This window comes from Myotis myotis, unplaced genomic scaffold, assembly GCF_014108235.1.
Source record: "Myotis myotis isolate mMyoMyo1 unplaced genomic scaffold, mMyoMyo1.p scaffold_m19_p_13, whole genome shotgun sequence".
Taxonomy (NCBI): domain Eukaryota; kingdom Metazoa; phylum Chordata; class Mammalia; order Chiroptera; family Vespertilionidae; genus Myotis; species Myotis myotis.
The window spans coordinates 32,554,003-32,581,568 of NW_023416317.1; the positions used below are offsets into that span (position 1 = coordinate 32,554,003).

Sequence of the window (27,566 nt, forward strand, 5' to 3'; positions counted from 1 at the left end):
GATGTTTCTGTCTTTCCCTCTCTCTTCCACTCTCTCAAAATCAATTGAAAAAATATGAGGATTAAAAAATAATAAAATTATGTGAAATTACTAAAAGATTTTTTTAAAAAATAAAAAGAGTATGAATGAATGAATGATGAGCATGGATGTTCTCCTGATTTGCAATCGCTGAGAGGAAAAAGCATTTATTTATCAGTCTACAAAAGAACAAAGCAGAAAGCCTGAACCCCAGCCCCTGATCACAGAGGCTGGGCAGCAAGACCCAGAATGGGGTACAATTAACTGGAGGAAAACGGGCTGAGATAGGACACTGGTGTCCCCAGCAGTTGGGGGTACACAGCAGTTTGAGCAAATAAGTAGATGAAGTAGATCTTTAATGAGTAACAATACAGGGAAATGCATATCTACTTTTTAAATTTTTCCTGGTGCTGTAATCAGCTCTAGGTACCGAGGGAAGTCAGGTAACCTAAGAAAAAACAAAACCATTCTTGGTGATGGCTAGAATTTTCCAATTTCCCAAATAAACAGGATTCTGGGAAGTGTCCTCACTTAATTCAAGGCAGCCAAAGAACACGTAGGATTTATGATCCTGCCACAGTATTTTTGTGTCTCTCTTTTCAGTACCTCTGATTGTGGTGATTTATAAAATTTACTCACTGGCCAAGACAACCTAAAGCCATACTTCTCCACCCTGGCTGAACATCCGAACCCCCAGGGAGCTTGGCATGGACCCAGCCCTGGTGTTGTGACATGAGCGGTAATAAGATGTACCAGGGATTCTGGTGAAACGAGGCTTGAGGGTGAAGACTCCCTGCCAAATCCTAATCAGGTCTGTTAGGATGTTTAATGCCAACAACAGGAAGAGATGGGCTAATGTGAGCCAAAGGGAATCTGTTAGGTGGGTGTGGAGTTGGAAGCTAAGGGAGTCTAGGGGGTCTCACCCAGACACAGGAGGGAGAGCGACCCCTTCAGGGGCTCACCTTCCTCTCACCTGCCCACCGGTCCTGTCCTTGGCTTGTCTGCTCAGGCTCTGAGGAGCATCTGATTGCACAAACTCAGGTTACAGGTCTGCGCCGGCCTGTTCTGGAATAGGAAGAGAGGAGAGAATTATAATGCAAGCCACATGGGTGATTTACAGTTTTCTAGTGCCACATTAAAAAAGTAAAAAGATCCCTGACTGGTTTGGCTCAGTGGATAGAGCATCAGCCTGCGGACTGAAGGGTCCCGGGTTCGATTCTAGTCAAGGGCATGTACCTTGGTTGTGGGCACATCCCCAGTAGGGGGTGTGCAGGAGGCAGCTGATTGATGTTTCTCTCTCATCAATGTTTCTGGCTCTCTATTCCTCTCTGTAAAAAAATCAATAAAATATTTTTTTAAAAAAGTAAAAAGAAATGTGCAGAATTTTAATAACATATTTTATTTAACCTAATATGTCCAAGTATTATTTCAACATGTAACCAATATAAAAAATTACCAATAAGGTATTTTATACTTTTCCCTCCAAATCCAGAGTATAGTTTACATTTATAACACATCTTAATTTGGAAGCTGAATTTTCAAATGGAAATACTTGAACTATAAAAAGTTAACAGGCCTGGCTGGTGTGGCTCCGTGGTTGAACATCGACATATGAACCAGGATGTCACAGTTCGATTGCGGGTCAGGGCACATGCCCGGTTGCAGGCTCGATCCCAGTAGGGGGCATGCAGGAGGCAGCAGATCAAGTACTCAGTGGTCACCTGTGGCCAGTGGCTATGGTACTGGACAGCATGACTGTCTCTTTAACAGTTGCAGAAGTCACCAGGATACCCTCTCCCCAAAGTCACACTCAGTGGGGGAAAGGCTTGGGCATTAATAGAAATGGAAAAAAATGGATGCTAGCAGCCAAAACCAACTGTTGCACAGTGATTTTAAATCTTTCATGGTTTTGTCTGAGGAAGGAAAAAATGTGAACTCCAGTACATTTCCTGTATTTAAAAAACAAAACAAAACTCAGCACAACAAGGAATTCACTGCTAAGTGTTTTGAGTTTACCAGGGATCCTAGTTTGCCATTCCTGAAGATTATCCGGGGGGAAACTGACATTTGTTCAGGGCGGTGAGGGTTCCCAAATGGAAACAAAGGGTGGCTCTAAGACATAGGAGAAGAGTATTAACTCAGTCTCTTAAGGTTATGTGGTTGACTTCTGAGCCAGAGTCCTCACAGCTTGGTGGGAATGAATCATGATCCTGTCATGGAAAAAGGAGGCATTCTTTATAAAATTCAAAATTGTGATCATCAATTATTCTCTCCCACCCATCCTCTGCAAATTTATGATGAGATTTTTGGCTTCAGGGTAAAGGGTCCCCAAATGGCTTAATTGCTGCATTTCATTCCTTTTTAATCCGTCTCTGTCTCCAAGATGCTAAAATGAACTTTCCACTATCAGGGGCAAAGCCATGAATCCCTTAACATGTATTGATTTTTTAAAACTTCGCTTATTTTTAATCAAAGATGTAGATGTCAGAGTTCAGCAGTCAAATCACCATTCAAAGCCAGTGATGAAAAGCATCAGCAGTTCCTCCTCCCCACCCTCCCACAGGCTGATTTCCCGTCCCACAGGCAACCTTAAACACGTTAGATACGCTTGGCTATCTACTTCTAAGCAATGCAGCGACGCCACTGCTCATCTCCGTTTCTCTTCCAAAATCATTTCAAATCTTCAGAAAAGTTACAGGCAGAGTATAATTGTTACAGAAGGCAGCTTGTTAATATTAACAAAAGAGAAGGAAGCCAAACACTAAGATGGATTAACTAGGAAGCTAGTTCCACAGAAACTCCAGGGAATAGCAGCATTGCCCCGCCAAGAGCAGACAACCTGTCCGCTCCTCCAGATTAATGGGGGGAGGGAGGGGGCAGTAAACTATGTGGGGAAAATTCCTCCCCTGAGGAATGCACAGTGGAAGCCAGAAGGGAAGCAAAACTATGAGGCAGGCGCAGTAGGAGCCAAAATGGTGACCACAAAGGGAAAATCTGGTAAAAAGACCAGATAAGGGCACAAAACCCTGGAAGACCCCAGAAAAGGACTGTAAGACATGGAGAAACGAGGTTTGACTATATATGGTTATACTGTTATACTGCTTCTCAGTGATTGTTGTTACAGCCATTACTGATTTCCTTTCTTTTCAAATAACCAATCCTTTTAATTGATTAAAATTACAACAGTAGGCTATTACATGAAAGGGAATCATGCAGGTGTTCTAAAATGTTGTCGACAGTTTCTGTGCAGTCTCCAATTTCGGTCCTTGGGTATCAAGGTTCTCTCCAGCGAGTCGTCTCCTGATTATTTTAATTTCTTATTTTAGAAAATTCATGTGGTCTTTCATCTTCTCCCCCCACAAAGTTACATTCTCTCTCTCTTACACGCTATTTTTCACTCTCCCACTATAATCACACTAGAGGCCTAGAGCACGAAATTCGTGCATTAAAGGGGGGGTCCCCTCAGCCTGGCCTGCGCCCTCTTGTAGTCTGGGCCCCCTTGAGGGATATCCGCCTGCCAGCTCAGACATCCCTCTCACAGTCTGGGAGCCCTTGCTCCTTACCTCCCACCTGCTCACTGCTCCTTAGCGCTGCCGCAGGGGCGTGAGAGGGCTGATGCGCTTGCCAGCCATGAGCCCAGTTTCTGGCTGAGCTCACTGATCACCAGAAGGCAGCTCCTGCATTGAGCGTCTGCCCCCTGGTGATCCCTGCACATCATAGCAACCGGTCATTCTAGTCCCGCCGTAACGTCGCTTAGGCTTTTATTATATAGATTACATAGACTAGCACCCTAATTATGTACGTGTCAGTCAGAACTTTACCTTATTGTGTCGTCTGTACTATGATTATTTTGCTGACTCTTCCGAACTCTTCTCTCAGGTACATCAATGTCCTTCCTCTAAGTATATTCAAACACATAGTTGTTTACCAATTTTATCCTCTTGAAGAATTTGTTTCCAGAGCTTCTGACCTGCTCCAGTCTGGGCTGGTCATGCTCTAAGTCAGCTGCAAGCTGTTGTCTTCACTTAGGATCTCGTCTCACCACTATTTGGAGAATCCCAGCTTCTTTTCTTGACTGCCTTACTTTAGTGGAGAACATCCCTCAGGGGTTTCTTACAAAACATTCATGGAGGTAAATCTGAGACCTTGTGCATTTGAAATGTCAATTTTGTCCCCCCACTCATTGGTCATTTGGCTGGGCCTAGAATCTGGGCTGGGAAATCATTTTCCCTTAGACTCTGAAGGCATCGTGCTCTGTCTTCTAACTTTCAGTGTTGAGAAATCCAGTGTTATTCTGCTCTTGTTCCTGTCTAGGAAATGCTCTCCCCTCCTCCTGACACACCCTGGAAGCTGTAGGAACTTCTTGTTTTCATATTGTAAAATTTCACAATGACCTGCATTTGTACGGGCTTACTTTCATCCATTGGGCTGGGCACTCAGTAGCATACTCCTCCTTTCTGGGAAAGTTTTTGAAATTTTCAGTGTGTCCTCCACCCATTTAGGCAGCTAAATTCCAAAAACCAGTGGCTTAAAATAGCAAACATTTATTTTTCAAAGTTCTGGAAGCTGAAGTCCAAGATCTAGGTACCAGGAGGTTCAGTATGTGTCCAGGGCTCTGTTTCCAGTTTCCAAATGCTGCTCCCTCACTGTATTCTCACAGAGCGCTTGCTTTCTGGGGTCCCGTTTATGAGCACACTAATCCCATTCATGAGGATTCAACCTCCACCAAAGGCCCCACCTCCTAAAACATCTTGGGGGTTAGGATGTCTATACATAGTTTTGGGGGGCACATTCAGTCCGTAACATCTCCTTTTCAAAACTTGAACCTCTTCCTGGATCTAGATTTTTTGCATAATGGGCCTCTAGGACCAGGCCTCTCATTTAACTTTGTCTCCTCTTTTCCCACCTGTATCTTGTTACTCTGCTTCAGGAAATTTTCCTCAACTTCATCTGTCTTCCATAATTTTTTAAAAAAATGTATGACTTGGTTGTTTTTTAAAAAAATACATTTTATTGATTTTTTACAGAGAGGAAGGGAGAGGGATAGAGAGCTAGAAACATCGATGAGAGAGAAACATCGATCAGCTGCCTTCTGCACACCCCCTACTGGTGATGTGCCCACCACCAAGGTACATGCCCTTGACCGGAATCGAACCTGGGACCTTTCAGTCTGCAGGCTGACCCTCTATCCACTGAACCAAACCCATTAGGGCTATGACTTGGTTTTAATTCTTGGAAAAAATATTCATTAAGTGGCATCTTGTTGGTTTTTGTGGATGTAATGTTTAACCCTTAAGTGTATTAACGATAGCATTCTTTTCCAATGTTTTCTTCTTCATTGTCTTTTCTCCAAATAACCGTTTTTCCTTCTCTCTCTTTTGCCCCTGTTGGAACTTCTCCTCTCCTGTCTGGAGGCACACACTTGTGTGCTTTCACCCTAAGGCCTGATTTCAAAGGTTTTCCACCAGGTTACGCTGCTCTAGAAAGTCCCTATCCCTTAAAGGATGTGGTTTCATCCAGCTCTGTAACAACTGATCAAGTTTTTTGCTCTAAACCCAAGAAGCACATAAATACTCTGAACTCATCTTGATCTTTTTAAGGCTGACAAGATAGTCCCTAGCCAACTCTTACATTTAAAGCCAGGAAATGGCTCCAAACCAGACACATGGATACAAAGGGCTTTTTTGAGGCCTGTAAGATATTAAAGTGAGACTGGGGTTTGAGCCTGAAGTTCTAGTTGAAGCAACCTCAATGAATTTATGAGCAACTAAATATTTATAAAATTGCTTCCATATGACCTTTCTTTTTGAAGACAATGACTCATTCCTTCACTAATTTAAGCCACATCTTCATAAACTTTGGCCTGAAATAAGATGACTGAGGATATGGGTTCCTCCTTCCTGCTCAGACACTGCCAGACTTGCAGGAGCCAGGAAAACGAGGCACATGTTCCTCACAGACATTAGATTTTACATTTACGGCCATTGGAGAACAACTGGAAACACAGGAACTGCATTAACCTTGTTATATAAACCATATACCTTCTTAATGTTAAAAATGTAAACATAAGCATTCTTATTTATATATAATTAAGACTTTCATTAACATATCTGGGCCTTCCTCTTCTCTTGCAAAGTTACTTCCTGGATCTATAGGAGACCACTGTGAGGGAGGTATTATGACCCCCATTTAAGGTCACACATTTCAGAGACAAACTGCAGTCAGGATGGCCCCCCACTCGTGCCCACGCTGGCTCCGGCATAACTAGCTACCTCTCCCTTGTTCTAATTTAAACAGACCGGATGACAAGACCACAAGTGAGACACAGAATTCAACTCTTAAATCCACACAACCACTTGAAAAAATGACAATAGCCAACACAGTAGCTGTCCAGTGAATTAATCAAAATTATACTTTTTTTGGTCAGATTGGCAAAGACTATGTATGTTGGTTATACCACAGAATTTTTGTAGTCTGTGTGCCATGAGATGAAAAAGGTTGAAAATCACTGGTTTAGATTACAAATTTTATGTTCTGTGTATTTTATCACATTAAGCAATTAAAAAAAATAGATTCAGAAACTAGACTGAAGAAGATGGAACATTTTAAACTTCAATAAAGATACAGATGCCCCTTGAAAAACACCAGAGTTAGGGCACCAACACCCCACACTGTTGAAAATGTGTAACTTTTGACTCCCCCAAAATTTTACTAATAGCTTACTGTTGACTGTAAGCCTCACCAATAACAAACAGATGATTACCATATTTTGTATGTTATTTGTATTAAAGACTGTATTTTTACAATAAGGTAAGCTAGAGAAAAAATGTTAAGAAAGTCATGAGAAAATAGAGTATCATATTTATTGGGACTGTAAGTTTATGTCATCTGTTTACAGAATGAATCATGTCAGTACCGTCTTTTTCCGTGTGTAAGATGCTATATTTTTCTAAAATCGTTAGACTGAAAATTGAAGGGTGTCTTATACATGGAAGTCAGCTGAGGAGGCAGCCCCGTGGGTGCATAGCTGCCCATACCTTGTAAAACAGGCTTCCTCCAATCACGAGCCTTATTGTTACTGATGTCAGCTGATGCCGTAATTGGAGGTGGAGTTGCAGAGTGCACAGAAACAACAGGGACCAGTGCATTCTGAGCCCATAAAGATGTCAAACAATAAAAAGATAAATGCTGGTGATTGTCTTACTCTGCAAAATTCAAACTGAATGTAACCAACTATGCAAAAGAGCATGGAAACAGAGCTGCAGAGAGACAATGTGGACCTCCTCTCACTGAGTGTGTGATCAGACAGTGGAGAAAACAGGAAGAACAACTCCTTAAGGTGCCAAAAAAAGAAGGAGGCCTTCAGAGGAAAACCAGCAAAATGGGCAAACTTGGAGCAGAGACTTAAGACTTGGATTATGGAGCAGCGCCAGAGTGGCTTATGTGTGTCAACCAAGCTTATTCAATGTTTAGGTAAGAATGTTTACAAGCAAAATGAACATTGTTCATTTTACAGGAAAGGCAAAATTTCACGAGAGAAGGGTTGGCCAAGAGAACATGAATGAAGTCGGCTCAGAAAATGCCACCAGTTTATGAGGATGATCTCACATATATAGACAGTGACTCAGAAGACAGCAGTGATACAATAGAAGTTTAAGAAGTTGATATGTCTGGAACTAACAGTGATGAAGAGAGCAATGATGCAACAGAGGCTGTATAAAGTGATATGCTGCATAATATCATAGTACTGGTATGTAAACATTACCTGCGGTAATTACTAAAGAAAAATGTGTTCTGTTTTATGTTTAAAATATTGATTTCTTAACTTTGGGTTGGAAAAATGGAAGGCGTCTTATTCATAGGGGCTTCTTACACATGGAAAAATATGGTACATGTCCTAGCCGGTTTGGCTCAGTGGATAGAGCGTCAGCCTGTGGACTCAGGGGTCCCAGGTTCGATTCTGGCCAAGGACATGTACCTTGGTTGCGGGCACATACCCAGTAGGGAGTGTGCAGGAGGCAGCTGATCGATGTTTCTCTCTCATCGATGTTTCTAACTCTCTATCCCTCTCCTTTTCTCTCTGTAAAGAAATCAATAAAATATATATTTTTTAAAAAATATGGTACATCAATATTGTTTTACATGATACAAAACACTGTAGATCAGTGATTCTCAACCTTCTGGGCCTTTAAATACAGTTCCTCATGTTGTAACCCAACCATAAAATTATTTTCGTTGCTACTTCATAACTGTAATGTTGCTACTGTTATGAATCGTAATGTAAATATCTGATATGCAGGATGGTCTTAGGCGACCCCTGTGATAGGGTCGTTTGACCGCCAAAGGGGTCGCTAGTTGTAGATGTTATACCTTTTACTAACACAATATCAAAAATTAAAAGATAATGTGAAAAAGAAATTTACACTTATTCACAGGTATTAACAATTACTGAATTAATAATGAAGAAACAGCAATATGATTTCTTTATGGTAGCCTAGGGTAATCAATGCAATTGCTCATGACAGCCTATATAACAATGAAAGCATCGTTGTAAAATTCTCATGGCACACAGTAGTACAGTCCATCACACTGTAGTATTGGGAACATCGTTATATTAAAAAAACAAAGAAGAAATACCTGTGATGATACACTGATATGCAGTTTCTCCAATTAAAGAGAGTATGGTAGTGTAATTCTTTGAAAGCAAAGTTATGAAATAAGAAAACACATTGTTAATTTTATATATAACATCACTCACCTTGCCTATGTGTGGTAGGCTATCCACTCTCATACACATCTTGTGCTCGATGTTCTACACAATGAAAATACTTTGGACATGACGACACAAGGCCTCACACAGTTCCTGCCACATGAAGACACACAAAGCCATGTTGAACAGGCTGAGGAGGAGGAAGAGGTCGGCGGCTGCCTCTCAGGTGGGTGGCAGAGGTGGAAGAAACTGAAGAGGTACAAGAGGAGGTGGGAAGGGCAGGCATACTCAGTTTAAGTTTACATAAATACATGGCAATTTCTGTCTCACTGTATTCACTTCTCTAAAAATGTTTCTATATGCTACCAACCTCCACCATTTGCTTTTGTTTCAGTGCCTGTATCATAGAAGGGTCCATGTCGTCAAAGCCAAAAGCAGTCTTGAATAATCAGAACTCTTCTGCCTGTCTGATAACAACTGTTTTCTGGCTGCTGCTTCTGTCTTCTTCCTCATCGTCTGGCACTGGCTCAGAAACACTCAACTCCATTGAGTCGTCTTCTGTGAATTCTTCTGGTGTGCAATCTATGAGCTCTTGAATTTTTCCAAGATCCACATCCTGAGACCCTTCACCACCCACCTTCACCAATTCCACAATCTGTCATGATTTCCTTGATTGGCTTTGTCGTAAATCCTGTGAAGTCATGCACAGCATCAGGGCAGTTTCTCCAGCAGGAATTATTGTTTCGGGCTTGATGGCTTTCATTGCTTTCTCTGTAACAATGATGGCATCTTCAATGGTTAATCCTTCCAGACTTTCATGATGTTCTCTCTAATGGGGTTCTGGAGCCAGAAGATTAAGATTCAAAGCCATGTGTAAAAAAAAAAAAAAAAAGGGCAAGACCAAACTCTAGTGTCTAGGGCAGCCGTGGGCAAACTACGGCCCGTTTGAAATGAATAAAACTAAAAAAAAAAAAAAAAAAAAAAGACCGTACCCTTTTATGTAATGATGTTTACTTTGAATTTATATTAGTTCACACAAACACTCCATCCATGCTTTTGTTCCGGCCCTCCGGTCCAGTTTAAGAACCCATTGTGGCCCTCGAGTCAAAAAGTTTGCCCACCCCTGGTCTAGGGGATAAACTATGAAGGGACACAAGGAAGAATCAGACAGGTGGTCATTTTTGGAGGGAGAGGCTGTGATTTTAATGAGGGTTGGCAAGGTTCTTGGCCTGGGTGATAGCTTCAAGGGTGATTTGCCTTGTAGTGATTCATTAATCTGTCCAGTGAGATTTTCTGTATCTGTTTTTTACAATGATAAAAAAAAGTTTAAAAACAAAAACTCAGCTTCCCCAGTCTCATGCATTTGCTGGAGATTGCTGCTTCCTTAGGAGAGGAGCTCAGAACACAGACGTTGATGGCAGGAAAAGTAGTTTTGATTTCTTACTCTGTTGCTAATTGTGAGATTTTTGGTAAGTTGCTTTGCCTCTCTGAGCTCAATGCTCTTCACCTGGAAGATGGGAATTATATCATTATCAAGCCCAGAGGTTTGCTCTGAGGATTAAATGAGGTTATGCATGTATAACACCTCATATGATGCATGGCATACAGTAAATGTTTAATAAAGATTAATTATTATTGGTATTCAAACATCAATGTTTATAGATTAATTTAATGGGTCTTTAAGTATCATTAGACACAATATATATATAGTCTCTAACTACTTAAGGAAAAATATTTGTATTATGTTCTCCAAAACACCTATTCCTCCCAAGTTAGCTGTTGCAATCTCTTCCTGTGAACATATATTTATAAGTAAAACCCTACTTATATATGAAAATACTTACATGGCCTCATAATCATTGAGAGATGATAAATCAGATGGAAACTTTTGAATAAGCAATTTATGGTAGGATGAGGTCTCCAGCCCAGCTCTTTTCACACACTGACTGTGGAACAAACGGGTTCTTGCTTTCAAAGGCAACCTGGAAGTCTGGGTATTTCCTCATTCTTTAAGAAGCATTTGGCCCTGACCGGTTTGGCTCAGTGGATAGGGCGTCAGCCTGCAGACTCAAGGGTCTCGGGTTCGATTCCGGTCAAGGGCATGTACCTTGGTTGCTGGGTACATCCCCAGCAGGGGGTGTGCAGGAGGCAGCTGATCGATGTTTCTCTCTCATCGATGTTTCTAACTCTCTGTCCCTCTCTCCCTTCCTCTCTGTAAAAAATCAATAAAATATTTTTTTTTTTTAAAAAGGAAGCATTTGTATATATTTTACATGTTTATGTGTTCTTGTAGTTTTGATCACATTAGAAGATCTACATGCTGAAATTGGTGTCATTTAAAACAGCCTCTCACACTTTAAATTCTCTCCTCTTAAAAATATTGGAATTAATGTCTCTCGCACACATTATTTATTAACAGCCTGACCCATTCCTGAATACTGTATGGAAAATAAATGAGACGCTGTCTATTCCTGTAAAGTTAGTTATGGCTAAAACATTAATGGAATTAGAAATGATCAGTATGTCACTGTGGCTGTATGAGGAGCTGTGAACGTGAGGTAAAGTCTGTTTTCCACCACTGCTAATTCTGTCTCAGAAATAAAGATATATGAGGCAATTCAAGAGAAAAATTAAACTAGAACAAATATATCTCATTAACAAAGCAGTCAATTCCCTTTATTTTAAAATTTTATGTACACATATGAATGATCTATATAATGTACATTCAATATAGAAAGCTTTATATATTTGATAATGTATAGAACATTTCACAATTACACTAATCTCTTACCGAACATCTTGACATCTGTTTTTAAATTTTTTGCTCAAGCTCCTTTCTCATTCAATTTGGAGCCAGCTGTACATACGACGTGGACTGTGAGCCTCGGGAGGGGACCAGTGAACAGATGCAGGGACAAGCCCTAATAGTGTTCGACCATGAGAGGACAGCCATGTGGACTCGATTCAGGAGAGGAAAATGCCCTTTTCCAGGAACGAGTGACTTAGCCCAGTTTCTATAGACTGTAGTGCAACCCCACAGTCACACTAATTCAAAAAAAAACATTATAAAAATTAGGAAGATTTTGTCTTTTTGATTCACAGTCTTGTAAACAGATATAAAGGAGCAATGTGCTTACATACATCAAGAAAGAAATTCTTGTGTACCCACTTAGGTTGATCCACAGAGTGCTTTCTTATAGTGTGATACAACTGGAATCACTGACTTTTCCTAAATAAAAATATTTTCATAGAAAAAGGAATAACACTGTCATGAAATCAGGAGGAAGGCAGTAAGAGTTTGCTTCAACGTGTCAGCTGGAGGAATGTGGACTGGGCACCGACTGGCCTTTCAGCGTAATGTCTCTCACGAGGATTTCAAGTCTGATAGCCAAGGTCGCCTGCCTCATGGTCTACGGGAGGCGGCAGGTTAGACATGACTGACGAGGATGTGCCTGCGGTAAGGTAGCCAGCAACTCCAGGTCCTGCAAGAGAGAAAGGAAAACACACACCTTCTAGAGAGCACAGTCACGTGGAAACAGGGGCCTTTGTAAAATGTCAGAACCCCATCACAAGAAGCTGATGACCTAAGAGAATTACCTCCAGGTACAACTAAGCCTTAACAAATAGCTACGAAAGCCATGAAAATGCTGCTGCCTTTACTACGTGACAAAGTTAAAAATGATTCCGAAATTTCTGCTGGACAATAACACTGCTGTGGAAATATGGAAAAATTTCCCTCCTCACATCTGGGAAGTTGTTTTTCAAAAAAAAATCCTGGGCACTGAAGGATAGCTATGTCAAATATTAAAAAAAGGGGGAGTGTGACAAACAGGAAAGAAACTCAGTCCATCCAAAACTCACACTTGATGAAATTCCCAACAAAACAAAACACTTCTATCCATCAAGTTAACCTATTTTCATTTGGTGGAAAAAAAAAAGCTATTATAACAAGCAACACCAAATGAACAAGGGTTGCTCCACCAAGGTCTAAGAAAAGGAAGGCTTGGGACATGTCTGAGGTCAAAACAAGAGTGCTCTGGGGAGTCTCATGAGTTTAGTTCATGGTCTGCCTGGACTCTCAGGGTCTCTGCTGCATGAAAATGCTCTCCTGCCAGCCTTCATCAGGATGTGTCCTGGGAGCATGGAAGGACTGTAGGCCCTCTACTTTCTCTTAAACATGGCAGACATTTAATCACACCTGACTCTGCACAAACTGTACAGAGTACTTTACTTACAAGAAACACTGCAGCATAATATGAAAAGTAAGCAACACTTTAAGCGGAAATTGTAGGAAACAAGGCAAACAGATAGGGAACATTGAAGGGTCAGGACAAGAAAGGCAGTGGAAGGTGGCATGCATTTACCAAAATGGTTCTCTACCTGCGTCAGAGAGCTACACAGAAGTTAGCAAGCTGCCTGGCAGAGCGGATCTAAAGCCCGCTCCTGAGGTGAAGGGGGCTGCTGCCAGTTAGAAGGGAAGGAGAGACACCTGAGGGGAAAAAAGAAATGTAAGCAGCAAGGGAAGTTGTGAGGAAGTGCAAACAGCAGAGCAGTTTGATGGGGATTAAAGCATAACAAAAGGGACAGATGCAGGAAAAGGGGCCCAATTCAGACCACCTTGTTTTTCATCCTTACAAGCATTTGTACCGCTGAGCCGACACTGTATCTTGCATGTGGCTACTGGGCCAGAGACAACAGCCTGGGGAAGGTGTGACATGCCACGCAGACACCTAGGTCCTCAAAACCTTCCACTCAGAAATCTTAGAAGAATTTCCCCTTTTACGCCCAGCGAACCTGCCTACCAACCCTTGCCTTCCACCAACCAGGACACGGGCCTCCCACAGCCTGCTCAGGAGAAAGACCTCACAGGTGGTGCAGAATGGCAGCACACTGCCCACCACAGCCCATCACCCTATCGCTCTTGGAACCTTAGGCAACAGTGAGATTACCAGAAAACTAGCAAACAGGTCTCACCAAAGATATCACCCTTAGGAATAAAACCCTCCAAATGGGTATAAATCCTGAGCACCTCTGATTGTGGGCTCAACTTGGTTCCCATCAAACAAGTAGATCATGAGACCAAATCATGACTGGTACGTACAGAAAATGGACTAAGGCTGCGGTCCTCAAGCTGTGGGCTGAGGCACTGGGCAAATGCACAGGGCACTGCTGCAGAATTTTAATCTGAGATACAGAGGCATCTGCTGGACACCATACAAACAGCTTGCAAGGTGTTGGACATAACTACTTAATAAACTTAACTAGTAGCTTTTTTTTTTTTGGTCTTAGGGAATAGATGGAAAAAATGTGAAATGAGAAAGTTTGGGAACCTCTGAGCTAAAATCTAAATTGTGAATGATGGTCTTGAAGGATTATCCAGCATACTCTAGCCCTATCATCTGCCTCGTTAGGAAGACAAATTCCAGAATATTCTGTAAATGAAGTCTGAGACGCTCTCTCCCTCACACCCTGGCCTCCGTGAGGATGTGTCTGGTGTCCAGGCGCTAGGAGTTACAGTCTGGCCACGCGGATGGGACCGAGCAGAGTGCTCTCCAGCGAAAGGCAGGAGGAAAGAGGAGGGGCTGCCAGAAACTCAGCAGCTGGCAACAGTGTGCAAGGCTGTCAGACTTAAAAAGAATGAGAAAAGGTGGAGACTTAAAGACTTCCACAAAAGGGAATTGCTCATGACGGAGCAGTGGAAGGAACATGAGCTTTGGTGACAATGAACACGGGCTTCTCAGCAGGGAAAACACAAAAAGGAGGCTCTGCCGTAGCAGCACTGTCTTTCAATGAATTGACATGGACCTCAGGGGTCCTTCCTGATAACGCTCATACTTCCTAACATTGCCAACATCCTGTCTTGGACAGGAGTTTAAAAAAAGCAAAAGGTAATAAAAACCTACTCTGTAAAGAACTAATGGACTGGTTTGAGGAGAGGCCCAAGAATTGTACCCTCTGTCCCTTTAATGACCTTAGGAAGACAAGTTAACTGTCCCACATGCCTCTAATTAAATATGCACGAATAAAGTTTTTTCCTGTCCAATTCTAGCTCTTACATGTTGACATGCCCGCAGGCTGCAGCGGTGGCCCTCAGAATGGTCATGGTGACAACCAGGCTTTTCCAGGCTGAGGTTTAGACCGTCTCCCCATGACTGGCTCTGTGTAAAACCTGCTGCCCCTTGAGCAGTCTAACAACTTCAAAGAAGTTTGTAAAGAGCAGCCTTTCTTCGTCCCTAACCCTCCCTTCACTCCCTGCAACTCACAGCTGCTGCTCACACCTCATTTCAGAAGCCACGCTGGGATCAAGTCAAAGGAGAGGCACAGGCAGGAATCCTTACTCCCTATTCTTTTTCTATAGATATTAGGGGGTTTGTATGAGGGTGAGGACCAAAATGGTTTCTAAAGGAAGTCTAGGTCTCTGAAGATAAACCCCTATCTCTTCTGTGTCAGTAGCAAAGATCATTTGCAGTCTTTTATCCCATCCAGTCAAATCAATGAATGCGAACTAGAATGGAGAACAGAAAAAATGAAAAGAGGCCCCCCTGCAAGGAAGCTTACAATCTACACCTTACTATTTTTAGGCCCAATTTTAAACAAGTTTACACTTAGCGAGAATAAGTCAGAGTTTCCAATCATAACATCCCATATACAAAGTAATGACTGCAACGCCACCAAAATGAGGCTGTACTTTTGGAAAAAGAGTCTAAAGAGGTAAAGTTCTTGATGTTCCTAACTAGGAGCTATGGCTCTACCCCCAGTTTGAAGGAGATGTGGAACAGAGCACGGCCATATTCCAGGGACTTCTCTCCATGGAAAGCAGAGGACAGAGATGGAAAACCTGTGGCACTCTGTTGCTCAATGTGCAGCCAAAGCACCATGTTTGCAAATCGTAGGCTCTGCTTGTGAATTCTAGTGGTTTAATGTTAAAGTGGTCACAGTGGGGAGGGGAGGAAGTTGTATCACAGCCGAGTCTAAAATCAAAACCAAGCAAAACTTCCTCCCAAGTCCGCATTTATGAATACTCAAGATTCAGTCTTCATGATGTATAATCTCCTATACTAGCAATCAGGATGATTAAAACAATTACACTAGTGTGAGAAACACTAGATAATAATCTTTTTTTTATCAATTTGCCCACATGATCTCTGATTAGAGGAGGACTCAGTGCTGACATTTTTAAAATATACTGTTGAACCTTGAGAAGTGAGAGGTTAGGAGTACCGACTTCTCTCACGGTTGAAAATCTAAGTACATCTATACCTGTCCCTCCTCATACACAGACCCCAACCTTGACATTGGGCCTTGAACAACATGGGTTTGAGCTTCCAGGATCAAATGAAAACAATCCACGTATAACTGGACCTGCACAGTTCAAACCCACATTGTTCAAGAGTCAACTACAACGTCAGGCAGACAGCAAGAACCACCTCATATTCTTCAGGTTAATTTCAACTGAAAACTTTTATACCAGAGACTATATTTCATTTTCAGCATATACCAATACAGTGCTGGGACTTCCTTTTTAAACAAAAGCCAATATGAAAATGAGTATGGTAAAATTATTTTGCCATTAATATGTCAAATGGACAAATGTCCTGAACTTCAAAACTGTATTACCTTTTGATCTCTAATCAGTAAACATCCTTCCCTGAGATATTCCCTCCCCTGAGAGGACTATCCAGAAATATTTAGTAAAAGTAAATATAAATCACTAGAAACGTAGAAGAAAAATATTTCATGTGTAAGTGTACATATTTGAAACCTCAACTTATTTTGACAGGATGAAAGGATGATACCATGTTTCTGATACTGTTAGTTCTGATTAGATATTTTTCCATAATTTATAATCTATAAAAGCTTAATATGCAAATTGTCCCCACGGGAGATCGATCATGTGCGCTGACCACGAGGGGGCGGTGCGGAACAAAGGAAGGCCCTGTCCGGCAGCTGGCAGTCAGGGGAGACCCTGTCCAGCAGCCAGCAGCCGGGGAAGGGAGGCTCCGGCCAGCAGCCAGAAGGCCCCACACGGCCCTGATCGCTGGCCAGGACTAGGGACCCTACCTGTGCACAAATTTCACGCATTGGGCCTCTAGTGTTTAATATAAACATTTTAAAATAGCCATGCTCCAAATGTAACCTATGACACCAATAATTACTTTGATTAAAATTGAGCAGAGTCCACGATCCAGTCAGCACACAGCGGGTCACATGCTGTCCAGAGCTGAAACCCAAGGTTGCTGCATGCTCACAGCACCTCCAGCACAGGTTGAGCTTAGTAAAGCCTCCAAATGTTATTTGTGGTCTAGTTAGGGCAAAAGGAAGGTCCAAGTGGCTTCTGCCATGTGTCTTAGGGTAACCAATTAGGTGGGATTTACCTGTGAGGTATCCTGCTGTTTGTGAGTCAGAAATAAATAAATCATGTTTCTGGTCTTTGAAGGCACTCCAGACTGATGAACGAGACAGGATTTCATTCACCTAGGGAAGGAAAGAAAAATCTTTCAATATAAATAAAGGGCTGGATATTGAAAGACAGAACTAAAGAGAAAAGTAAACTTCCAAGAGAAAAGGAAGAAGGCCAGCTGAGGTAAAATCAAAGATGGACTAAAACCTAGCATCCCTCAAACACTCTATTCTATACCTGGTACATCTCATTAAACCAGACACAAAGAAGCCTTCCCTCTTGGACTCTATGATTTGAACCTACAAACTACTGATTTGTATGTAATTTGGCGGGAAGATTTTCTTGTTAGGGTAACAACTGTCTGATAGTGTGGTATGAGCTCATGAAGGACTCCTGAGGAAGGGACATGGGGAGAAGATGCTACAAACTTGAGCTAAAACTTACAGCTAAAACTCACAACAGTCTTTCAAATTGCAGGTTGTGACCTATTATAAGTTTATGAAATCAATTATGAGGATTGTGATCTACACACTTCAGAAAATAAAATAGGTCCATATAGAAAGCATCAGAGTATCACATGTAAATGGATAAATACTGTTCTGTGGCTTATACACACACACACACCCCACTATACATATAAAAGCCTAAGCAACCGTTTGTTCAACCTCTAAACCGGTAGCCATGACACGCATTGATCACCAGTGGGCAGACACACTCAACGCACAGGCATGAAAACATGGAAGACTGATGAATCTCAGAGAAAGAGAGCAAGAAGGGATTAACCAAAGATCTTATATGCATACCAGAGACCTGGTGCACAGATTCTTGCACCAGTGGGGTCCCTGAGCCTGGCTTGTGGGGATCAGGCTGAAACCAGCAGTCTGACATCCCCTGAGGGGTCCCAGATTGCGAGAGGGAGCAGGCCAGGCCGAGGTGCCCTACTGGTGCACGAATCTGCACTGGGCCTCTAGTGTAAGTATAGATAACGTGTGTAAATGTCTACTGATGTAAGATGAAAGAAGTATTTCTTTCTGTGTAACAGATTTTTTTAAAAGTTTAGGATATCTTTTTCATATCAATGTCCACATCAAATATTTATTGAGCACTTTGCATGTGGCACCAGTGGACACAAGATGAGAAAGACAGCCTGTCTCTGAAATGCTTATAGTCTAGCAGGAGAGACAGCACCAGATAATGTCATGGTAAGCATAAAGCAGAGTTGCCCATGGGGCCATGTGTGAGTCCAAGAGATTCCTTTTCCACCTTGGAGAGAAGCAATAGTGCAAGTGATTGGTTGTGAAGGTGGTGGAGGAGCTCCTACTTTGGAAACTATCCTACTTCTCTTCTTCCCTTGGAGTGGAAGGTGGTTGTCAGGGTTACTCCGCTAATTTCATCAACAGGAGTCCTGAGACAGGCCAGGGGAAGACAACTGCCTGCATGTGGCACACAGGAGTGGCTGTGCTTGACATTCAGAGCACCCACAGGCAAGCCTGCCCTCGCCCCAAATACTTTACATAAACTTATAGTTAATGACTACAGCAACACATGCTCTCTCTCCATTAACATCATTTTAAATTGTTCAAATGATGATATTGGTAGAATTGACAATGGCATAAAAATGTTTCTTTAGTTGGAACACACAAACAGAGAATAGGTTCCTTAAAGGAAAGCTCTAAGTCAATTTAAACCTATAACAAATATTGGTAGGTAAAAACAATCCAAATGTCCATCAACAGATGAACGGATAAACGAATTATGGCATATATACACAATGGACGATTACTCAGTCTGAAAAAGGAAAGCACTGATACACGCTACAACATGGATGAACCTCAAGAACATATACTAGTAGTAAGTGACAGGAGCCAGACACCAAAGGTCACACAGATTCCACTTACATGAAATAACTGAAACAGAACTCATAGAAAACAGAGTGGGGCTCCCAGAGGCTGGCAGGAGGGAGAAATGAGGAGTCACTGCTTAATGGGAACACACCAATTAATTGTTCACTTTAAAATGGTTAATTTCATGTTACCTAAATTTTACCTCAACTTAAAAAAAAATAGAGAGAGAGAATTAGTAGATAGGGCTATGCAGTAACACTGAATGAGGAACTCCTCAGAAGCAACTTAACCAATGAAACCAAAGAGGAAAATTAAATTATTGAACGGGCTTGAAATCAGCATATGCATGAAGTATATCTATGTAACAACAAAAAAAGAAAACCAACACTTTTTATGTGCTAATAAAGAAAGATTATGAAACTAAAATGATGCTCTGTATCTTTTATTTGGCATTATGGGATGTTTCATGAATGTGATTATCACTATCCAATAACAACTCCCAGAACTCAAAGTTAAACTTCATCAGTACTAAATACTCATTAGTCTTCATTGCTGAAGAATTTCAGCATTTTTCTTCCTGAAATGGACATGCTGTTACTACGTAGAAAAAGAATCTTCCTGGGCGACTACAGGAGTGTCTGTCTGGTTTGTGTTTTTTCACTAGTTAGGAGAGAGCCATGCGAGTCCATCCTTGGTCTTCTGATCAGCTTGTAACAGCCAACAGAACCACCTCTGTGAGTGGAACTCGAGCCAAGACCCTGGGCTTTGAGAAGGCCTTGCTGTAACGGGCAGATCAGTCACCCTGTGCAGACTCACCTGTTCTCCATGCTGCAGGCTTCGAGTCATGGCCTTGAGGGCTTTAACAATCTGAGCCTTAGTGGCTGCTGGACTGTCCAGATTTTCGAGGCCAATGCCTTCAAGTAATTTCAAGAGGTATGGGACCAAATCTGCTTTCAGGGCCTAGAAGACAATATGATATTAAGTATACATATAGGCTGAAAAAAAGTAAACCATCCACTGAAGAAATAATTTCACCCCCAGGGCCATACCTGCAATCATGTTAATGCCAGGTGAAGAGTTTTTAAGTATTTAATGACAATGGCATTCTTATTCAGTAAGATTTTAATCCAGACCATCAACTACTCTAAATACACATTATTTTATTTAATCTTCCCATAATGACATAGGCACAATTATTTTTACTGATGGGAAACAGTCAGTGCATGGAGGCTGAAACATGCTGATAGTCACAGAGCCAGCAGTGACTGAATCTAGAGCTCTATGTACAAAGGCAAAGCTTAAGCTTTCATCCTTCCACTGGGCTGCCTCCTCCACTGACACTACACTAACAGGCAACAATGTTTGAAGTATCTTAATAATTTTTTCTTAAAACATCAACCTTTGCAGTCATCATACATTTCCTATCAACCTAATAAAAGTTAAATAACACTCTGGTTTCACAAACTTTTTGATGCCCATTCCAAAACTCAAAGGTTAGAGGTGGAAGTAATTAACATTAGTGAGTACACCTTTTTACCATTATTATTCTAGTAACAACCCTGTGAGGTAGTCATAACTTTATTTTACAGATGCAGAATCTGAGCATGGTGAGGTTAAGTATCATGCCTGAGGTCACAGAGCCATCAAGTGGTAGAACTAACTCATGTTCTTTCCAGAACAAACCCTCCAAGCCAATTGTAACTGAGATGAATCCAGTACGTCTAACTTGCCTAAATGAAGGTGGGTGGGGAGGAAGAGGAGATCTGAGAGGAAAGGGTGCTGGGAAAATAGGAAGACCACATAAAAAAGATGCAGGGCCTTGTATTCAGGCTAAGGATGTCAGATGCCACTTGGTCACCTGGCAAATATTGAGAAATTGTTAAAAGGTTTTATGATAAAGAGTGACCCAGTTATATTAAGAGTTATATTTTAGGAAGATCACTGTCACAATGCTTTTTAATTTCAGTATCTGTCTACATTGATACCCAACAAGTCTCATTTTCATTAAGTGGGTAGTCTATTTGAAAAGAACAAAGTCTTGGCAAACAAAAGAAACAAAGGAATGAATAAACAGAATTAAAATTTTCCAAAAAGGATACAGCAAATTTTACAAAACAAGCTAAGGATAAATACTTAGTAGACAACCAAAACTTAATATGAAATCATACATGTACAATCCACAAGTTACCTCTCTAAAAAACCTCAATCAGGGACACCAAGCAGTGCTGCTAAGTAAAAACTTGTGTGTCTGGTATGTTTGCTTTCCTAAAACAGTGCTGAATCTAGAAGTCACTTACTTGTGCTACCAATTCACTCTGCTCCTTCTGAAACATTCGATTAATTGCTTCACAGGCTAGACCAACAATATCCGGTCGCTTTTTCATTCCATTCATCAGAGGACCAATGGTCTCTAAAGATGCCATGGCTCGAACACACAGCTAAATGCCCAAAAAGAGATGGTTACAATACTTTATACTGCACAGTAAATGCCATAAAAATAAAAGACATGAAAAATCTACATTGTTTAACCTTAATAATGAACTGAATCAAATTCAGTCTTCTATTAACTATATCATTAAACCGGCTTAAGAACTGCTACAGTACCATGTAACTCAGATGCAGAAAGGCACACAGTTAGAAAGGGATTCATACCACACTGGACATTAGGAAGAGGGAGCATAAACTCTAGAACTATAATCTACTAAACGGATTCTTCAATACCTCGTTTTCAGACAGGGCATGGATAACTCGCATGGCACTCTTAGGAATGGCGTTGTTCCTGTGATTCATTGCCTGGATGACTTTGGGAAGATGGCCCAATGGTGGGACTTGATCAGCCAGCTGAGGCTGTGCATTGAAGAGACATACTGTAGCCATTGTCAAAGTTTCCAGAGTTTCCCCCTGGAATGTATAAAACAAACAAACAAACAAACAAACTATAAAATATTGACACAGTTCTAAACATCCTTCACAATTATTTGGTGCTCAAAACTAGGGATCCACAAATTCTATGTACTGATACTTGAAAACTGATTCACAAATCTTATAAGAACAAACTTCCCTATCTTGATAAAAGGCATGAATTCAAAGGACTTTAAGAATGTCATAGCTCCCAGCCAGTGTGGCTCAGTAATTGAGCATAGACCCAAGAACTGAGAGGTCACTGGTTTGACTCCCTGTCAGGGCACATGCCTGGGTTGCAGACTCAGTCCCCGAGAGGGGGCATGCAGGAGGCAGCCGACTGATATTTCTCACAGATGTTTCTATCTCTCTATCCCTCCCCCTTCCTCTCTCTAAAAATTTATTTAAAAATATTTTTTAAAAATAAAAAGAATGTGATATCACCTGGCCGGAGTGATTCAGTGGTTGAGAATCAACCAATGAACCAGGCGGTCATGGTTCGATTCCCAGTCAGGGCATGTGCCTGGGTTGCAGGCTCAGTCTCCAGGGCAGGGTGTGCAGGAGGCAGCCAAATCAATGATTCTTTATCATCACTGATGTTTCTATTTCTCTCTCCCTTTCCCTGCCTCTCTGAAATCAATAAAAAAAAATATATATTTTAAAAAGTGGTATCTTAATCTTAGCCTTTCACTGGGCAAGGTCACAACTCATTGCTACTGCAGGTGTTAAGAGACCATCTTTCAAAAGGTAGTACTAGAAAATTTTAGATAATGTTATAGAAATGTCAGTAACAGAGATTAGTTTCAGGAAAATGAAGACTAGTGAAGTGTTTTCCCCAGCTCTACTAAAAATCCTACTACTTAACATGTCAGGTTGCCATAATGCACTTTCTATTGTGCAAAATGGATTGTAAAGACATATTATAACATACCATTATATATAAATATATATATCCATAACATAACACACCATAAATAAACATGGAGATTGGGATGTGCCAAAAAGAAAAGTGACATAGGAGAAAATTGTAGTGTGCTTTTTCCCTTTCCAAGTTTCTATTTTGAAGATTTAAACAAGTTATTATGTAGTAACAATCCCAGTAAAGAGAAAACATGACTCTGGAAAGAGACATATGTAAATATTTCTATACTAAGATAAGTTTTGCTAAACTAATAATTGTAACTAATAATTTCTAAGTACTCGACATATGTCAGGCATTATGCAAACACCACCACATATATCAAAACCCATTAAAACCTCAGCCTTCGTGGATGGAGCTGTGATCATACAAAAAATGAGGCAACGGAGGCTGTCATGAGGTATTACTCAAGGTCACAGAGCTTAGTAAGTGACAGAGCTCAAACTGGAGTTCAGGACCATCTAACGAGACAACTCAGGCTCTTAATAGCCTCTCCCTATAGCCAGCTTCTAACAACAATTATGTACGTACCTCAATTATTTTCAATCTTTACAAATAACAGAACCTACACATTATCAGGATTTCTAACTCACCAAACCAAGACCAAGGCTTCTTTCTCACAGGCAGAGTTCACCCATGTAGTGACTACTCTTTTGTCAAGTTCTGTAACTAGGTCGTCCCTGCCATATATGCAAAGCTGAGTAAAGAATGTGGTCTGGCAGAGCACTTCAAGTTTCTACATTGAACAGTTAAGTTTCTCCTTAAAATTATAGTCATTGGTAATGGGATGGCAGAAACCTTCTTTCCCAGCTTCTCCAATGGTCAGAAAGAGCATCTTCTCAGCACAGACACCTACAACTGTGGTTCAAAAATAACCATCTTACCAAGACATTTCACTTTAGAACATGCTGAAAAAAAGATGGGCATATTTGAATTTAAATGTGGCTGCTATACTGAAAGAGGCAGCTAATTCTTAATACAGTCGGTGAGGAGCGTGATGTAACAGAAACACTATCAGTGTATTTAGCAAACTATTTGATGACTGAAGCTTACATGAGGATTGTTCTTCTCCAGCAGCTCAGTTAATTTTTCTAGTAGTGCAATAAGAAATTCTCTAGGTTTTCTTAGAACCCAAGCTGGTTGTGCAATAAAGATTCTCAAGAAAACTCCTCCAACAGCAAGTTCACCCTCTGCTTCTCCAAACACCACAGTAAAATCTTCAGGCAACTTGAAATAGAGAAAGAACTAGAGTCAAGTCCTTAGTCATCATTAGTTATACATTACACAATACATCCAAACTCTATTAAAGACATCATTATGAAATTAAGTAGTTCTTAGTCATTAATATAATCAAATCATAAGTTTTATTGTCTCTTAATAAAATTCAGAAAAGGTGGTTTGATTAGCTACTTAACTTTAAAAGTGAGTATTCCTTAGGCTTAAAATCTTATTTGCCAGGGAAAGATCTTAATGACAAAGTTATCTAAGAGGTTGGCATTAAACTCAACAGAGATTTTAAAATATAACAACAAAAATACAGTAAAATGCAAAATTCCTTTCTCTGATGAAAGTATATTTACCTTCCAGTTTATATCCGGGTTGTCTCGCTGATTTTTAAAGTGCCTTGGGGGGAAAAGGGGGAGATATTAAACTTCAGTCATAGGATACTTTCATTAGCCTTTAGAGCAGTGGTTCTCAACCTTCTGGCCCTTTAAATACAGTTCCTCATTTTGTGACCCAACCATAAAATTATTTTCGTTGCTACTTCATAACTGTAATGTTGCTACAGTTATGAACCATAATGTAAATATCTGATATGCAGGATGGTCTTAGGCGACCCCTGTGAAAGGGCTGACCACCAAAGGGGTCACAACCCACAGGTTGAGAACGCTGCTTTAGAGTAAGTCTCAGAGAGCTGACAATGGGGAAGACATATGCCCTTCCCGGTGATTTTACCTCAAGGCCAAAGGTTATGAGCCATATCTTTACTTACTCTAGCATCATTTCTCTAACTGTTGTGGACACTTTATCTCTAGAACTATCATTCCAAATTAACTCCGGATTTTCATGAGTTCCTTCAAAAATATGGACAGCAGCTTCGGGGCTGTCTCTCATGGCATCCATGAAAACGCTTGGCAGAAATTTCATTAATGTAAGTCGAACCTATATGAGGAGGTTTGAGAAAAACAAAATAACCTATTGGAAACATCTCAATATTTCATTTGTTTTACATCTCTCTAAGATAGACTATTGCTGTAATTTGTGTTATGGCTGATAGGAGTCGTAACTATTATCCAAAAGTCCTAAAGTGGGTCAACAGGTAAATCTTGGTTTATGCAAAGGTAACTTTAACAAGCCTCACTATGACCTGCTCCTACTTACCTATCTAGTTTCATTTCCACACTCTGCCTCAAATTTAAGAAACTAAGAAATTCAGTATCCCTGGTGAACAAAGTTCCCAGACCACACACCCTTCCCCTCAGAACCATGCCCTACACCTGCCGTTCCTTCTGCACAGAACACCCTTAGCTGGCCTGTCCCTCCCAACTCTACTCCATGCTCCCCACCCTCAAAATTAAATTTTTCTCATGCTTTGTGGCCTATGTGTATTTTTAGTGCATTTACTTTGCTATACCATGTTTTATATTATACTGTGACTTTTTTGATAAAGGATTTTAAAAGCAGCTTTAAAAAACACACATCCACACAAACTGAAAATTAATGTGAGGCATAATAAGTACAAAAGCAAAATAAAAGTTGGGAAGATAAGTTTCTTCCCTCAGTCTTCACATTGTTCTGTCTCCTTCCTGTCATTCAAGTCTGTGCTCAAATCTTGGCTTCTGGAAACTCCCCCAGTCCAAGTGTTTCGCTCACTGTATTCAACAGCCCCTAACACATACTAGAAGATACTCAAAAATGTACCTGAATGAATCAGACTAATATGAAGTCAGTACACAAAGGAAACATTAAAAGCTCTGTACAATTTTTAGTGAGAGACTACAAATTTGTCTCTGAACCTCCTAGCAGCTAATGAACTAAAGAAAACAATGTTACATGACAAAAATCAACAAAATAGGAAGACTGTCACTTTTCTTGATAATGACAGAATTCAAATAAGAAGTGATCACTCACTGGTGTGTATACACTATCTGAATTTAAATAAAAATATTTTTATATAACGCAAATCCTTTGATCATACGCCTTCAAGTTACTGTCCATGGCTGCTTTCCTGTTATAAAGGCAGAGTTTAGTATTTGCAGAAATCATATGACCCACAAAGGATAACATATTTACTATATGGCCCTTTAGAAAAAAAAGTTTACCAGCCTCTTCCCTACCTTACACCATGTGCAAAGATTCATTCAAATGGATCTAAGACATAAAGACAAGATCTAAAACTATTAAAATCTTAGGAGAAAACATAGGCAGGGATTTTTGTAACTTTGGATTAGGCAATGATTTCTTAGATATAACATCAAAAGCACAAGCTACAGGAACAACAAAAAAGATAGTTTCAACTTCAGAAGACACCATAAAAAAATGGAAAGACATCCACAGAATGGAAGAAAATATTTGCAAATCCTATCATTTGGTAAGAAATTGGTATCCAGACTAAATAAAAAACAATTACAACTCAAAAGTAAAAAGACAGCCGAACCGGTTTGGCTCGGTGGATGGAGCGTCGGCCTGCGGACTCAAGGGTCCCGGGTTCGATTCCGGTCAAGGGCATGTACCCTGGTTGCGGGCGCATCCCCAGTGGGGGGCGTGCAGGAGGCAGCTGATCCATCTCTCTCATCGATGTTTCTGGCTCTCTATCCCTCTCCCTTCTTCTCTGTGAAAAATCAATAAAATACATTTAAAAAAAAAAAAAAGTAAAAAGACAAATAACTCAATTTAAAAAATGAGCAAAAAATGTGAACAGATAATTCTCAAAAAAAAAATATATATACACACATATACATATACATACAAATGGCCAATAGGCATCACTAGCCTCCATTTCACCCCACTAGAGTGGTTATAATAAAAAAAGACAAATAACAAGTATCAGAGAAGATGTGGAGAAATTACAACTCTCACACCCTGCTGGTGGGAATGTAAAATGGTGCAGCCACTTTGGAAAATAGTCTGACCGCTGCTTGAAAGGCTAAACTAGTATTACCATATGATTCAGAAATTCCACTCTGAGAAAATACCTATCCACACAAAAACATGTCAACTAATGTTCACAGAAGCGTTATTCAGAGGAGCTAAAAAGTAGAAACAATCCACATGTCCATCAATTGATAAATGGAAAAACAAAATGTGGTGTATGTACATAATGGAATTATTTGGCAATAAAAAGGAATGAAGTACAGATACTTGCTGCAACATGGATGAACCTTATGCTAAATGACAGAAACCAGTCACAAAGGACCACATATTGTATGATCCCATTTATATGAAATGCCAAGAATAGACAAATCTATGGAGGCAGAAAGTAGGTTAGTGGTTACCAGGTTCTGGGAAGAGGAGGGATGGGAGTGACCGCTAAGGGAATGTTGCCCCACCCACGGGTTGATGAAGGTGTTTCAACATCGATTTCGTGACTGCCCAATCTATAAATATAATAAAATCACTGAATTGTACACTTTATATGTGAGAATTGTGTGGTATGTCAATTATATCACAATAAGCTGTTACAAAAAAGGGGGAAAAAGTTTACTGACCCCCGTTCTAGAATCTCTTGCTGCAAATCACTCAACTAAGGAGCTGACACTTTATTTTTCCTAT

General features: G+C 40.6%; 1 protein-coding gene and 1 long non-coding RNA gene across 11 annotated transcripts in view; both read right to left on the bottom strand.

Annotated features, from left to right (window-relative positions):
- Positions 1-33: 33 nt before the first annotated feature.
- Positions 34-9,663, bottom strand: LOC118668177. The gene is made up of 3 exons (XR_004971558.1): positions 9,099-9,663; positions 8,777-8,977; positions 34-1,083 (listed from the first exon to the last, which is right to left on the bottom strand). It is a non-coding gene; the product is annotated as an uncharacterized LOC118668177 (long non-coding RNA).
- A 1,714-nt stretch (positions 9,664-11,377) lies between these two features.
- Positions 11,378-27,566, bottom strand: part of DNAJC13 (DnaJ heat shock protein family (Hsp40) member C13) — a 111,072-nt gene continuing 94,883 nt past the window's right edge. For 9 of the 10 annotated variants that reach the window (XM_036332602.1, XM_036332601.1, XM_036332606.1 and 6 more), the window contains 8 exons: positions 24,787-24,956; positions 24,374-24,416; positions 23,847-24,020; positions 21,695-21,874; positions 21,271-21,411; positions 19,790-19,933; positions 17,104-17,203; positions 11,378-12,210 (listed from right to left, as the gene is read on the bottom strand). In XM_036332602.1, the coding sequence (XP_036188495.1) occupies positions 12,104-12,210; positions 17,104-17,203; positions 19,790-19,933; positions 21,271-21,411; positions 21,695-21,874; positions 23,847-24,020; positions 24,374-24,416; positions 24,787-24,956 (1,059 nt within the window). In that variant the 3' untranslated portion in view covers positions 11,378-12,103. Of the gene's footprint in view, positions 12,211-13,108; positions 13,218-17,103; positions 17,204-19,789; positions 19,934-21,270; positions 21,412-21,694; positions 21,875-23,846; positions 24,021-24,373; positions 24,417-24,786; positions 24,957-27,566 lie in introns of all 10 variants that reach the window. The other variant, XR_004971559.1, reaches the window with a different exon arrangement.